Source organism: Chanodichthys erythropterus, chromosome 24 (assembly GCF_024489055.1).
Source record: "Chanodichthys erythropterus isolate Z2021 chromosome 24, ASM2448905v1, whole genome shotgun sequence".
Lineage (NCBI taxonomy): Eukaryota > Metazoa > Chordata > Actinopteri > Cypriniformes > Xenocyprididae > Chanodichthys > Chanodichthys erythropterus.
Window position 1 is genome coordinate 20835923 of NC_090244.1, and position 13713 is coordinate 20849635.

Consider the following 13713-nt stretch of genomic DNA (forward strand, 5'->3'; position numbering starts at 1 on the left):
GCCTGCAAGGGCTTCCCTTCCTCGAAATTAGAAGAAGCATTTTAGTGTTTGCCATGGGAGAATGCTGAAGGCAATGCAGTGCAAAATTGCCTCTGAACAGGACTAAGGGATAAATGTGGTCTCATCAAGCACCAGAAATGCCTTCTGGTAATATTCTGTATAGATCTGTTTTATTAATCTTTTGTTTTTCTTCAATTGTTTTTTATAGTATATTTTTAGTAAATTATGGTCCAGTCCTGTGTTTGGCAATGTCATGTAGAGAATGTATAACCCTGACTTTCCACTAGGGGACGCAAGAGTAAAATTAAAAAATAAAACGTCACACAAGTACTTCTTGTTTCCTTCACTGCATGAATCTACAGTGCCACAGCAAAACAAATCATATTTTACTCAAGTCATGAGTTTGTTGAATTGAATAAGATGAGTTAAAAAGAATGTGTACTACAAAATAATGACAACAAAACATATTCTTGTCCTCAGAATAACAATGATTCAGGTTTTGAGCCAGGTTTTGAAGTGTATCGTTCAAAAAGACTCATGAATTTCATGTTTGAATTAGACTTACGAATCAGATATACAAATTCAATTACTGATCAATTCAATTCTGTCATTTCAAATTAGCTTAGTCTGAACTAAGCATATTCCTATAAGCTTCCTCCAACAATAAGCAGTTCAAATGCTTTTTAAGTATTTTCATTGTTTTTGGTTCATGGTTAAGTAATTAATACATCTATAGATTAAAAATATACTTTAGCATTACTTCCAGAGTTTAGCTATACAGCTGCTCCATGTGCAATAAGATAAGACAGTCAAGTTTAGACGCCTGCTGCTTGTGGAATGTGTTCGTTTGTCTCTCGTAGGAGGTGGAGGGTCTGTGCTTTTGTCCTGCAGTGTTAACAGCCTCTCCGTTTACTATTGAATTGCAAAACCAAAGGTAAAGCCCCACTGATGTTATTTCATTGATCTATCTGAGTGGATTTTCCCCCCTTTTTAGCTACTTAAGTGTTGTTGAGACATTTCGTATGAGACAATTTCATCTTCATTGGATGAAGACAAAGGGAAAAAATTAAAAGGTGCAGTTGTTACCTTATAGTTATTTCTACTTGTCTGATCCTTAAAAATTACTAAATAACCTGTAGTCAGGCTAATTATTTATTTTTTTAAATAGTACATTTTGACTTGAATAAAACCAATTCATTTAGGTGTTAAAACCTGAAGTACATTTTTTATGTTACCTGACAGAACATTTTTTTTTTTCTGGTGTAGGTCAGAAAGTCTGTTGAATGGTTAAACTGTCTTTCAGGTTTTCAAAGGATCTAACTTACATTAGTTGTGTCACCTTACCTAATCTCTTCAAAACAAAGAAAATGCTATGTGAGCTGGTTAAAGGCGACAGGATGTAGGGTAAATCAATTTAGTTTCACTTTTTACACAGTGTGCTTTGGAGAACTTGCCTTCCATCCAAATAACTGACCACTTTTTATTGCTTTAGAAATACACTGATAATCAAAAGCTCTGGGTTACTTATTGGTGTCTAAACTGACAAGAGTTTTGTTTTTCTCTGCCTGGTCATTTAGATTATTTCACTAATTTAGTTCAGCCGAAGCAACCATTAGTTCTTCATGAACCTCCTGAACTGTCTAATTATTGAGGAATCCTCCCTTATTTAAGGCCATTTCACTGATCACAGGCCAGTTCATTTCAGCGTATCATCTTTGAAAGTGAGAATAGCTGTTAACATAATTATTGTTAAAACTTTGTAAAAGAGAAAAATTAATTTCTTTTTATAAAAAAAATCAGTTGCAACCACTGATATGTTTTTTATCTTTCTCTTAGGCTAACACTAACTAAAAGTACCATGGTTTTCTGGGACATGTACCATGTAGTATGTACCATTGTGCATGATTTTACCAGTAGGCCTGCCCTATGTGATATAATAATTATCATTATTAAAACTTGATATACCACAGTAGACCTACTACAAACAGATCTGACATTTCGTTGGTACCGAAATACAAATTAAAAGAAAATATTTGCCTATACGGGACAAAATATTTCTATATTACTAATTTTTCAGTCACAAACCCGAACAATCCCGCCCTGAACAGGGTAAATATCTTTGCTTGGTCTGAGGTACCGTTTAAAATCCCATAAAACTGCGAGTTTTACTCACTGTATGCAAATGCTTGCAATCAGTGTTATTTATTTGACATGTACATATATCAGCCTACTTGATTCTTCACTTCAGTGCTTATTTAATTAGTTTTATCCGTTTTTGACCGACTTACCTCAAGACCACCTTCGTGAATGGGGGAGGGAGTGCGCGACTCGACGCATGCGCAGAAGAGTGGCGGCGGAGGAGAAAAAGTTTATCGTAGTTCCAGCTGCAGTAGTTTAGCAGCAGCACAGTCTGCAGGGATCAGACTCAGCTCTGCAGTTTCCAACGCAAACCAGGATTACTGCACCCAGACTGAAGAAAGAATCTAGAAACATGCTGTTACAGCTCGCAGCCCTTCTAAGTAAGTTTCATTTTAGTTTGGTTGAGGTAAAGTCTCTCAATATAAAGGTTTATTTATAAGGTCTATTTTAACTGCCACAAGGCATGGTTTCTCAAACTTTAAGCATCTAAGTATATCTTAAACTTTCAAAAGAAAATATTTAATTAACTTTAACACCTTTGCTTGTTCTCTTGTGAATTATATATTTTTTGTTGTCTTATTACAATGAACTTTTTACATTTACTTTTAATAATGAATTTAAAGTTAATTTCAGTTAAGTTCCATACAGCCAGTTGCATCTTATTTAGATAGCATATTTATATTTATTTGTATATATATTTATGTGTCTGTGTGTGTATAAGTATGTGTGAATCTATGTTTGAATGTAGGTTTCAAAAGAGGTCTCTCTCACCCATCTCACCCCTACCCTCAGATAATAATCTGAAGAACCATTTCCACTATAAAGAACTTTTTTTTTCTTTTTTTTTTTTTGCAATGGCAAGATTCCATGGATGTTTACCATAATTTTAAGAGTGTATGTATTTTAAAGGGATAGTTTAAAGTCAGAATTGCGAGTTATAAAGTCAGAATTGAATGGATACCCAAAAATTACAATTCTGTCATTATTTATTCAGCCTCAGGTTGTTCCAAACTTGTATAAATTTCTCAGTTCTGTTGAACACAATGGAAGATATTTTGAAGAATGTGGGAAACTGAACAGTTTTGGGGCACTATTGAGTTCTATAGTATTTGTTTTTTCTACTGTGGAAGTCAATGGTGCCTCAAAGCAGCACAAACGTTCTTCAAACTTTCCTCCTTTGTGTTCAACAGAACAAAGAAATTTACACAGGTTTGAAACAATCCAGTAAATGATGACAGAACAATGGTGAGTAAATGATGACAGAATCTTCATTTTTGGGTGAACTATCCCTTTAAAATGTCTAATTTTGTAGCCTGGTTGATGTGTTGTTCTATCACCACTCACTTTTTGTAGCTTTTCTAAAACTTAAAGGAAAATACAAGCAAAAATACCTTGAAAATACAAGTAAACAAACTCCATTATGTTTCATTAGTACAAATGCATATAAAAGTTTTTCTTCCACAAAGTTCTAGGGGCATGGGCTCTTGCAGATGTGCCTGAGCTGGGAGATGTTTGCACTGAGGGGAGCTGTTATCCTGCCACAGGAGATCTTCTCATTGGAAGAGCTCACCAACTCTCGGCCACCTCAACATGCGGACTCCAGAAACCTGAGCCCTTTTGTATCGTCAGTCATTTGCAGGTAACCTATGTGCTGCATCTTGAAACCCTTTTGAATAAATGCAGATGTTTTGCCATTAAAAGTCTCAGAAACATTGACTTATTGACTTGAATTAAAATTACAATGAGCTAACATCATTCCATTGTGGTGGAATTGTGACTTCATTTTTCAGGTTGCAAAGATAATCATTAATTTTATGTTAACGTCAGTGTCAAATGATATATGTTCATTCAAAATGAAAACTGCATGCCTGTGCGCTCTATAGTTGGCCTGATAATTAAATTGTAATACCACAAATGAGGATTTACTTCCACATGTGGGATTTCTCCCAAAACCCCTTGGGGGTTTTATCTGGAACATCTTTAGAAAGAGCTTTATTGCAGTCTTGTTATTTCATGTGGGTGTTTTTGGAACACCAAGTTATGTTTGTCTGTAGAGATTTGTTTCAGGACCTGTGACTTTTGACTGTCTAGACTGCTTCCTTTTAGACAAAGTGCCCTAAAATGTTTTATGTAGGTCTATTGAAAATGTTATGAGGGTCTTCTGAATCTTCAAAACTGCAACCTGCATGTTTATAGAGGTCCATAGTTGATGCTATGGCTGAGTTGTAATCACTCATGCCACACCATAACAGAGATAATTGCTTCTAAGACTTGTCTCGAGACCAAGAATTTGATTAACACCATTGTATCCGTTCTTTTGATCAGCAGTCTTCAGTTTACCTCAATCCCTTTTCACGTTTAATCATTTAAGTGGTGTCTTTAAAGACAAACCTTTGCAGTGCAACATTTTGAGTAGGAGCTCATGGCATGAAGATAGTCATTAAAATGGTGGTGGCTCCCTCCCTCGTGAGGTCAAATGGAGGTTATGAGGTGGAGGTAGACAGGAAGTCATTTTAATGCGCTAGCCACATTACAAAACCATATATTTCCCAAAGTTCGTGCTAATTCCTCTCAACAGAACTAAATTGCTGTAATAGGTTTTTAATGAAGAGAAAAATGTCTCAAAGCAACTCTGAACATCTGGAGAGCACATGAAACCAATGCTCTCTGTAGGCCATCAGACTTTGAAAAAGCTGCGTAATGTAAATCAGACCAAGTGGGTTGACTTGCTTCAGTATCTCAGAGACCTTTACAGTCATTCATTTCATTTGGAGAAGTTCTTGCGTCACAAGAATGCAATTGACATTATCTGGTTTTCCCACCCCCTCCATCACAGGAAGAGAAGAAGTGCTTTGTGTGCGATTCCAGGGAGACCTACGATGAGAGGATGCACCAAGTAACCAGCCACAGAATTGAAAATGTTGTGACTACATTTGCTCCAAACCGCCTCAAGACTTGGTGGCAGTCAGAAAATGGTGAGTTGAGCTGTGACGCCAAACAAGACAATTGCTCATCTCCCTTCCTTTTCAGTACTGTTCAGTACCATTTGAAGTGTTTGTTCACAGTCGATGTATGAAAGACTGCACTATCCGTATAGTTCTCATGGGAACATAGGAAGGCTGTGAAACAAGGTCTTATTATAGGGAACTCTCTCTTATTAGTGTGTCTGTTAGTTCCCCTATAATCAGACCAATGGAGGGACTAATAACTTCAAAGCAGTTGTGTAATTACTGACCTGTTAAGGTGATGACCATCTTTAAAGTGTGGAATGACAACTTTTTTCCCTTGGGAAAAAGTTTTCTTTTACCTGCTGATAGTTTTGAAAGAACATTTCACCCAAAATGTTTATACAGGTTTGGAATAGCATGAGATAAGTTCTCATAATCTAGTAATATGTAATTTTATATCATAAAAAAAATGATAAAATAATACTTTTATTATTTCTTAGGAAAAAAATATACATGAGCAAAACTACTTCACTGATTATTAATATTTGAAAAAAAGTCAGCTAAATCAAAGTCATCTGACTCAACCAATGTGCAGAAAAAAAAACATAAAGGAAATATCATAGAGGACAGACCTTCAGTAATTCAATGACTCTCTTAAAATATCAAATAATTTAAACTTTTTATGACAAAAATTAGTTTAGCTCATATGGTGCGATTTTCTGAAAACCAGACAAAAGACACTTATAATGAATAATTTATTTGTAAAAAAAAAAAAAAAAAAAAACTTTTTTACAAATATGTAAATATATTTTAAAACTTTTTAAAATGATTATTAAGACACTCAAACACTGATTAAATATATTATTCATGGTGTATGGAAAATATGTTTTTACTTGATGTTACAACATTCATTCAGTATATCATTCATTCAATCAATCAATCAATCTTTGATTGATTAGTCAGTCAATCAATCAGTCAGTCAGTCAATCAATCAATCAATCAATCATTTGTATATGTACTACTGTACACCCAAAGTACTTAATCATACCATGGCATTTTTAGTTATTTATTTTAAACTTTCTTTAAAATGGTCGGAAAGTTTTCAAAATCATATGAAATCATTATGAATACATTTCTAAGATCTCGAGTTCTAAAGATTTTTCCTTTTCTTTAGTGCAGACACTTATTTTTACCCTTAAACTTGTGATTCTTGTCTATGTGTATGAAAATGTAAAATGTAAATTTATTGCTCACACAAAGCAATCATATAAGTTCAGAAGATTACACAACAATGTGCGGAAAAGTTTTTCCTTTGCGTTTTTCGTGTATATGCAACAACATTATGAAAATGATCCCTGTTCACACCGATCTGCGAAAACGTCTAAAAACGCTGTATTATTCATGCCAGCCTGTTGGTGATGTCACTTCGTAAAGAAAGTAACACTATGTGCCTATAGACTGAACACACAATACGCATGTGCATGACATCACTGTTTCATATATTTGTGTTAATGTAGCTTAAATGGAGACAATACTAGTATCGTTTTCAAAAACTTGCCCTTTGAAACCAGTTTTTTTTAAAAGGTTGCATTTTCAGGCCCCCAAAACGTTGTTGTCATGTAAATGAATGGCCAAAAGGCATAAAAAGCTTTCCGTTTTTATTTGAAAATGGTGTCGTGTAAACTTTCCCATTATTCTATGACTAATGAAGCCACTTCATTAGTCTTCATTAAAAGTTGCGAAACATCTTCAGCCAACAAGGAGAAGGTTCAGCTGTTTTAAGCTGTTAGAATGTAGTTTCTACAAGCCATATGTTCCTCAATTACATGAACAGACAGAGGAAATGGAAATCCAGAGATTTACTGGTTATTGCCAGTGGAGGAGTGTGAAATGTAGTGGGACAGGAAACAAAGGGGCCATGAATGCAACCAGAGAAGCCTGTGAATATATGGTTTAGGAAAGAGCATGTGGTAGGAGGACAGAGAAGTACTTACCCATGAGAGATACAGCTGCCAACTGGACCAAAGGCTTGGGAATACAGGGGGAACTTCTACTTAATTAAAGATACGATTCTGTTTATTCAAATTTTTGATGTTTATAGACCCCCAAAGCACTTTCCCAATAAAAAAGCAGTGTAACTATAGAGCAGCAGAGTTCAGCAGTACTATTAGAGCAATTGTGAATTGCTTCTTAATGTACAAGCTGCAGATGTTCCTGGTAAAATTTTGTAATTTGTACTGTAACCATGTTGCTCAAGCCTTTCTTTCAAGTTTCATTACTACAATGAAAAAAATCTATGGAAGCTTGTTTCCGCCACTAAATAAAAAATTAAAAAATGTAATTCTGTCTTTATAGCTCACAATTCTGACTTTTTGTTTCTTTGAATTGCGAGATATAAACACAATTGCGAGTTATAAAGTAAAATTGCATGATATAAACTCGCAATTCTGAGAAAAAAAGTATTTTCCCCCTCACAATTGGACAACATGCAATTGTGAGTTTATATCTCACAATTCTGACTTTATAATGCACAATTCTGATTTTATATCAAGCAATTCTGACATTATAACTCGCAATTCTGACTTCATATAAAGCAATTCTGACATTATTACCTGCAATTCTGAATTTATATCTCGCAATTCTGACTTTATAATTCGCAATTCTGACTTTATAATTCGCAGTTCTGACATTATAACTCGCAATTCTGACTTTATATAAAGCAATTCTGACATTATTACCTGCAATTCTGAATTTATATCTCACAGTTCTGACTTTATATCTCGCAATTCTGACTTTATAACTTGCAATGCTGACATTATATCTCGCAATTCTGACTTTATATCGCGCAATTCTGACTTTATATCGCGCAATTCTGACTTTATATAAAGCAATTCTGACATTATTACGTGCAATTCTGAATTTATAACTCGCAATTCTGAATTTATTACTCGCAATTCTGAATTTATTACTCGCAATTCTGAATTTATAACTCGCAATTCTGAATTTATAACTCGCAATTCTGACTTTATAACTCGCAATTCTGACTTTATAACTCGCAATTCTGACTTTATATCACACAAATCTGACTTTATATCGTGCAATTCTGACTTTATATCTCACAATTCCGACTTTATAATTCGCAGTTCTGACTTTATATCGCGCAATTCTGACGTTATATCGCGCAATTCTGACTTTATAACTCACAATTCTGACTTTATATCACGCAATTCTGACTTTATATCGTGCAATTCTGACTTTATAATTCGCAGTTCTGACTTTATATCTGCCATTCTGACGTTATATCGCGCAATTCTGACTTTATAACTCACAATTCTGACTTTATAACTCACAATTCTGACTTTATATCACGCAATTCTGACTTTATATCGTGCAATTCTGACTTTATAATTCGCAGTTCTGACTTTATATCTGCCATTCTGACGTTATATCGCGCAATTCTGACTTTATAACTCACAATTCTGACTTTATATCACGCAATTCTGACTTTATATCACACAATTCTGACTTTATATCGTGCAATTCTGACTTTATAATTCGCAGTTCTGACTTTATATCGCGCAATTCTGACGTTATATCGCGCAATTCTGACTTTATAACTCACAATTCTGACTTTATATCACGCAATTCTGACTTTATATCACACAATTCTGACTTTATATCGTGCAATTCTGACTTTATAATTCGCAGTTCTGACATTGTAACTCGCAATTCTGACTTTATATAAAGCAATTCTGACATTATTACCTGCAATTCTGAATTTATATCTCGCAATTCTGACTTTATAATTCGCAATTCTGACTTTATAATTCGCAGTTCTGACATTATAACTCGCAATTCTGACTTTATATAAAGCAATTCTGACATTATTACCTGCAATTCTGAATTTATATCTCACAGTTCTGACTTTATATCTCGCAATTCTGACTTTATAACTTGCAATGCTGACATTATATCTCGCAATTCTGACTTTATATCGCGCAATTCTGACTTTATATCGCGCAATTCTGACTTTATATAAAGCAATTCTGACATTATTACGTGCAATTCTGAATTTATAACTCGCAATTCTGAATTTATTACTCGCAATTCTGAATTTATAACTCGCAATTCTGAATTTATAACTCGCAATTCTGAATTTATAACTCGCAATTCTGACTTTATAACTCGCAATTCTGACTTTATAACTCGCAATTCTGACTTTATATCACACAAATCTGACTTTATATCGTGCAATTCTGACTTTATATCTCACAATTCCGACTTTATAATTCGCAGTTCTGACTTTATATCGCGCAATTCTGACGTTATATCGCGCAATTCTGACTTTATAACTCACAATTCTGACTTTATATCACGCAATTCTGACTTTATATCGTGCAATTCTGACTTTATAATTCGCAGTTCTGACTTTATATCTGCCATTCTGACGTTATATCGCGCAATTCTGACTTTATATCGCGCAATTCTGACTTTATATCGCGCAATTCTGACTTTATATAAAGCAATTCTGACATTATTACGTGCAATTCTGAATTTATAACTCGCAATTCTGAATTTATTACTCGCAATTCTGAATTTATTACTCGCAATTCTGAATTTATAACTCGCAATTCTGAATTTATAACTCGCAATTCTGAATTTATAACTCGCAATTCTGACTTTATAACTCGCAATTCTGACTTTATAACTCGCAATTCTGACTTTATATCACACAAATCTGACTTTATATCGTGCAATTCTGACTTTATATCTCACAATTCCGACTTTATAATTCGCAGTTCTGACTTTATATCGCGCAATTCTGACGTTATATCGCGCAATTCTGACTTTATAACTCACAATTCTGACTTTATATCACACAATTCTGACTTTATATCGTGCAATTCTGACTTTATAATTCGCAGTTCTGACTTTATATCGCGCAATTCTGACGTTATATCGCGCAATTCTGACTTTATAACTCACAATTCTGACTTTATATCGTGCAATTCTGACTTTATAATTCGCAGTTCTGACATTGTAACTCGCAATTCTGACTTTATATAAAGCAATTCTGACATTATTACCTGCAATTCTGAATTTATAACTCGCAATTCTGACTTTATATAAAGCAATTCTGACATTATTACCTGCAATTCTGACTTTATAACTCGCAATTCTGACTTTATATCACACAATTCTGACTTTATATCGTGCAATTCTGACTTTATAATTCGCAATTCTGACTTTATAATTCGCAGTTCTGACATTGTAACTCGCAATTCTGACTTTATATAAAGCAATTCTGACATTATTACCTGCAATTCTGAATTTATAACTCGCAATTCTGACTTTATATCGTGCAATTCTGACTTTATATCTCACAATTCCGACTTTATAATTCGCAGTTCTGACTTTATATCGCGCAATTCTGACGTTATATCGCGCAATTCTGACTTTATAACTCACAATTCTGACTTTATATCACGCAATTCTGACTTTATATCACACAATTCTGACTTTATATCGTGCAATTCTGACTTTATAATTCGCAGTTCTGACTTTATATCGCGCAATTCTGACGTTATATCGCGCAATTCTGACTTTATAACTCACAATTCTGACTTTATATCGTGCAATTCTGACTTTATAATTCGCAGTTCTGACATTGTAACTCGCAATTCTGACTTTATATAAAGCAATTCTGACATTATTACCTGCAATTCTGAATTTATAACTCGCAATTCTGACTTTATATAAAGCAATTCTGACATTATTACCTGCAATTCTGACTTTATAACTCGCAATTCTGACTTTATATCACACAATTCTGACTTTATATCGTGCAATTCTGACTTTATAATTCGCAATTCTGACTTTATAATTCGCAGTTCTGACATTGTAACTCGCAATTCTGACTTTATATAAAGCAATTCTGACATTATTACCTGCAATTCTGAATTTATAACTCGCAATTCTGACTTTATATCGTGCAATTCTGACTTTGTATCTCACAATTCTTACTTTATATCGTGCAATTCTGACTTTATATCTCACAATTCTGACTTTATATCACACAATTCTGACTTTATATCGTGCAATTCTGACTTTATAACTTGCAATTCTGACATTATATCTCGCAATTCTGACTTTATATCAAGCAATTCTGACTTTATATCAAGCAATCCTGACTTTATATCTCGCAATCCTGACTTTATATCTCGCAATCCTGACTTTATATCTCGCAATCCTGACTTTATATCGCGCAATTCTGACTTTATATCAAGCAATTCTGACTTTATATAAAGCAATTCTGACATTATTACCTGCAATTCTGACTTTATATCTCACAGTTCTGACTTTATATCTCGCAATTCTGACTTTATAACTCTCAATTCTGACTTTATAACTTGCAATTCTGACTTTATAACTCACAATTCTGACTTTATCAAGCAATTCTGACATTATTACTCACAATTCTGACTTTATATCGTGCAATTCTGACTTTATAACTCGCAACCATTTTGGGTTCCTAAAAGAACCTTCAGCAAACAGTTCTTAAAAGAACCATTTTGAAATATTTGAAGAACCTTTTTCCACTATAAAGAACATTTTGGAGAATGGAAAGATTCTTCATGAAACCATAGATGCCAGTAAATAACCTTGTATCTAGAAGAACAGTTGGGCAGTTAATAAATGGAAGTGCATAAATAAATGTGGAGAAATACATCCCTTTGTCTGGACTCTCTTTCCTGATGTCTTTCTTTCTCTCAGGCCTGGAGAACATCACCGTCCAGTTGAACCTTGAGGCAGAGTTCCACTTCACCCACCTCATCATGACGTTTAAAGTAAGTGCTTAGGGGACACAGTCAGTTGGTGATGTGTGTTTAGGGGGAAGGTGTCGCCACAGCCCCGGGCTGAGGTGAGATTTGAGGTCGTTAAGCGAGAATGTGGGAAAGGAAGGGGGTTGATGTGGATTTTGTTGGCAGGAGGGGAAGTGTTGCTCAGTGTGTGGGAGTCGTGGGAGGTCTGGGATAAACCCAGCTGTGCAGACCGATGGAATGCTTCAACTAAAGATTACATTTCAGCATGATCTCACTTCAGCAATACAGTTAAAAGAAATCAGAGCACACAGATTAAACGACTGGCATCACGAGAACAATAGTGCTCATGTGAGGTTCATTGCAAACATTGTTGTGAAATGGCACAGGAACAAGACATTCATCACTGTTTACTTGTTATAATATAATATAATGTTCTTTTCAGGTCAATATTACCAATATCGATACCAGGACTGAATTTATTATTAAACAGTATAGCCATTTAACATTATATCTTAATAAAATCAAATAAAAAAACAACAAATAAACAGCAAATTATGACAAATTATCAAACTAGTCATGATATCAGGGTTATTATTGTTAATTAAAACCATAAAAAACATTTTCGTTACTTGAAATAAAATTTCTCAAACACGCAACAAAATTACTAAAACTTAAACTGAAATTAAAGTGAAAACAGAAAATAGAACATTATAATCTAATTCAAAACATTAACAAAAACTATAATCGTATATCAGTGATAATAAAACAGCACTGGATGATATATCGCTACCATACTGGTCAACATTTTGTCAGGGTAATTTAATAACACTTAAATTTAATTAATTTTAATTAATTTAGTCAATTTCAAAATGAGTATCCATTTTGAAATGATGCATTGTAATGAGATGCCTAAAAAAAAAAAAAGAAAAAAGAAAATTTAATTAAATTGTTAATTAAAAAACAAAGACAAATAATTTAATTTAATTTAATTTTCGGTTTATTGTATAGGCCAGAATTTTTAGATCAATGAATACCCCCCCCCCAAAAAAAAGAACTATTATAACAAATGTCACATTTAGTGGTATGAAAACTTCGAAGGTGCACTTTAATACACTGTAATTTTAATGCTAATCAAATACAAAGTAGTTAAAAATGGGTAACAAAATTTTAAGCCTTACATGCACTTACTGTAGTAATAACTAATAAATTATGCATAATTACAATCAACTAACACTAGCCATAACCCTATAGTAAGTAAATCTAGTTAATTAATATTACTCCGTACTTATCTGTGAAAATGCACTGTAACAGCATCACCTTAAAGGGTTAGTTCACCCAAAAATGAACATTCTGTCATTAATTACTCACCCTCATGTCGTAAGACACACCCGTAAGAACTTCGTTCATCTTCCGAACACAAATTAAGATATTTTTGATAAAATCTGATGGCTCAGTGAGGCCTGCATTGACAGCAAGATAATTAACACTTTCAGATGCCCAGAAAGCTACTAAAGACATATTTAAAACAGTTCATGTGACTACAGTGGTTCAACCTTAATGTTGTGAAGCGACGAGAATATTTTTATACGGCAAAAAAACTAAATAACAAATTTATTCAACACTATCTAGTGATGGCGATTTCAAAACACTGCTTCATGAAGCTTCGAAGCTTTAAGAATCTTTTGTTTCGAATCAGTGGTTCGGAGTTTGTATAAAACTGCCGAAGTCACGTGTTTTCAGTAAACAAGTCTTCGTTGCGTCATAAGTAGGCTTGGGTATCGAGTATCGATTGGAACCGGGAC

At 33.9% G+C, this 13713-nt stretch overlaps 1 protein-coding gene across 1 annotated transcript in view; it reads left to right on the top strand.

The window, feature by feature from the left end:
- The first annotated feature begins 2409 nt into the window (after nt 1–2409).
- The window catches only part of lamb1a (laminin, beta 1a), a 42423-nt gene continuing 31119 nt past the window's right edge, over nt 2410–13713 (top strand). Inside the window, exons 1-4 of the mRNA XM_067378797.1 lie at nt 2410–2519; nt 3606–3778; nt 4976–5114; nt 11862–11935. Coding sequence (XP_067234898.1) covers nt 2492–2519; nt 3606–3778; nt 4976–5114; nt 11862–11935 — 414 coding nt within the window. The 5' untranslated portion in view covers nt 2410–2491. The remainder of the gene's footprint in view (nt 2520–3605; nt 3779–4975; nt 5115–11861; nt 11936–13713) is intronic.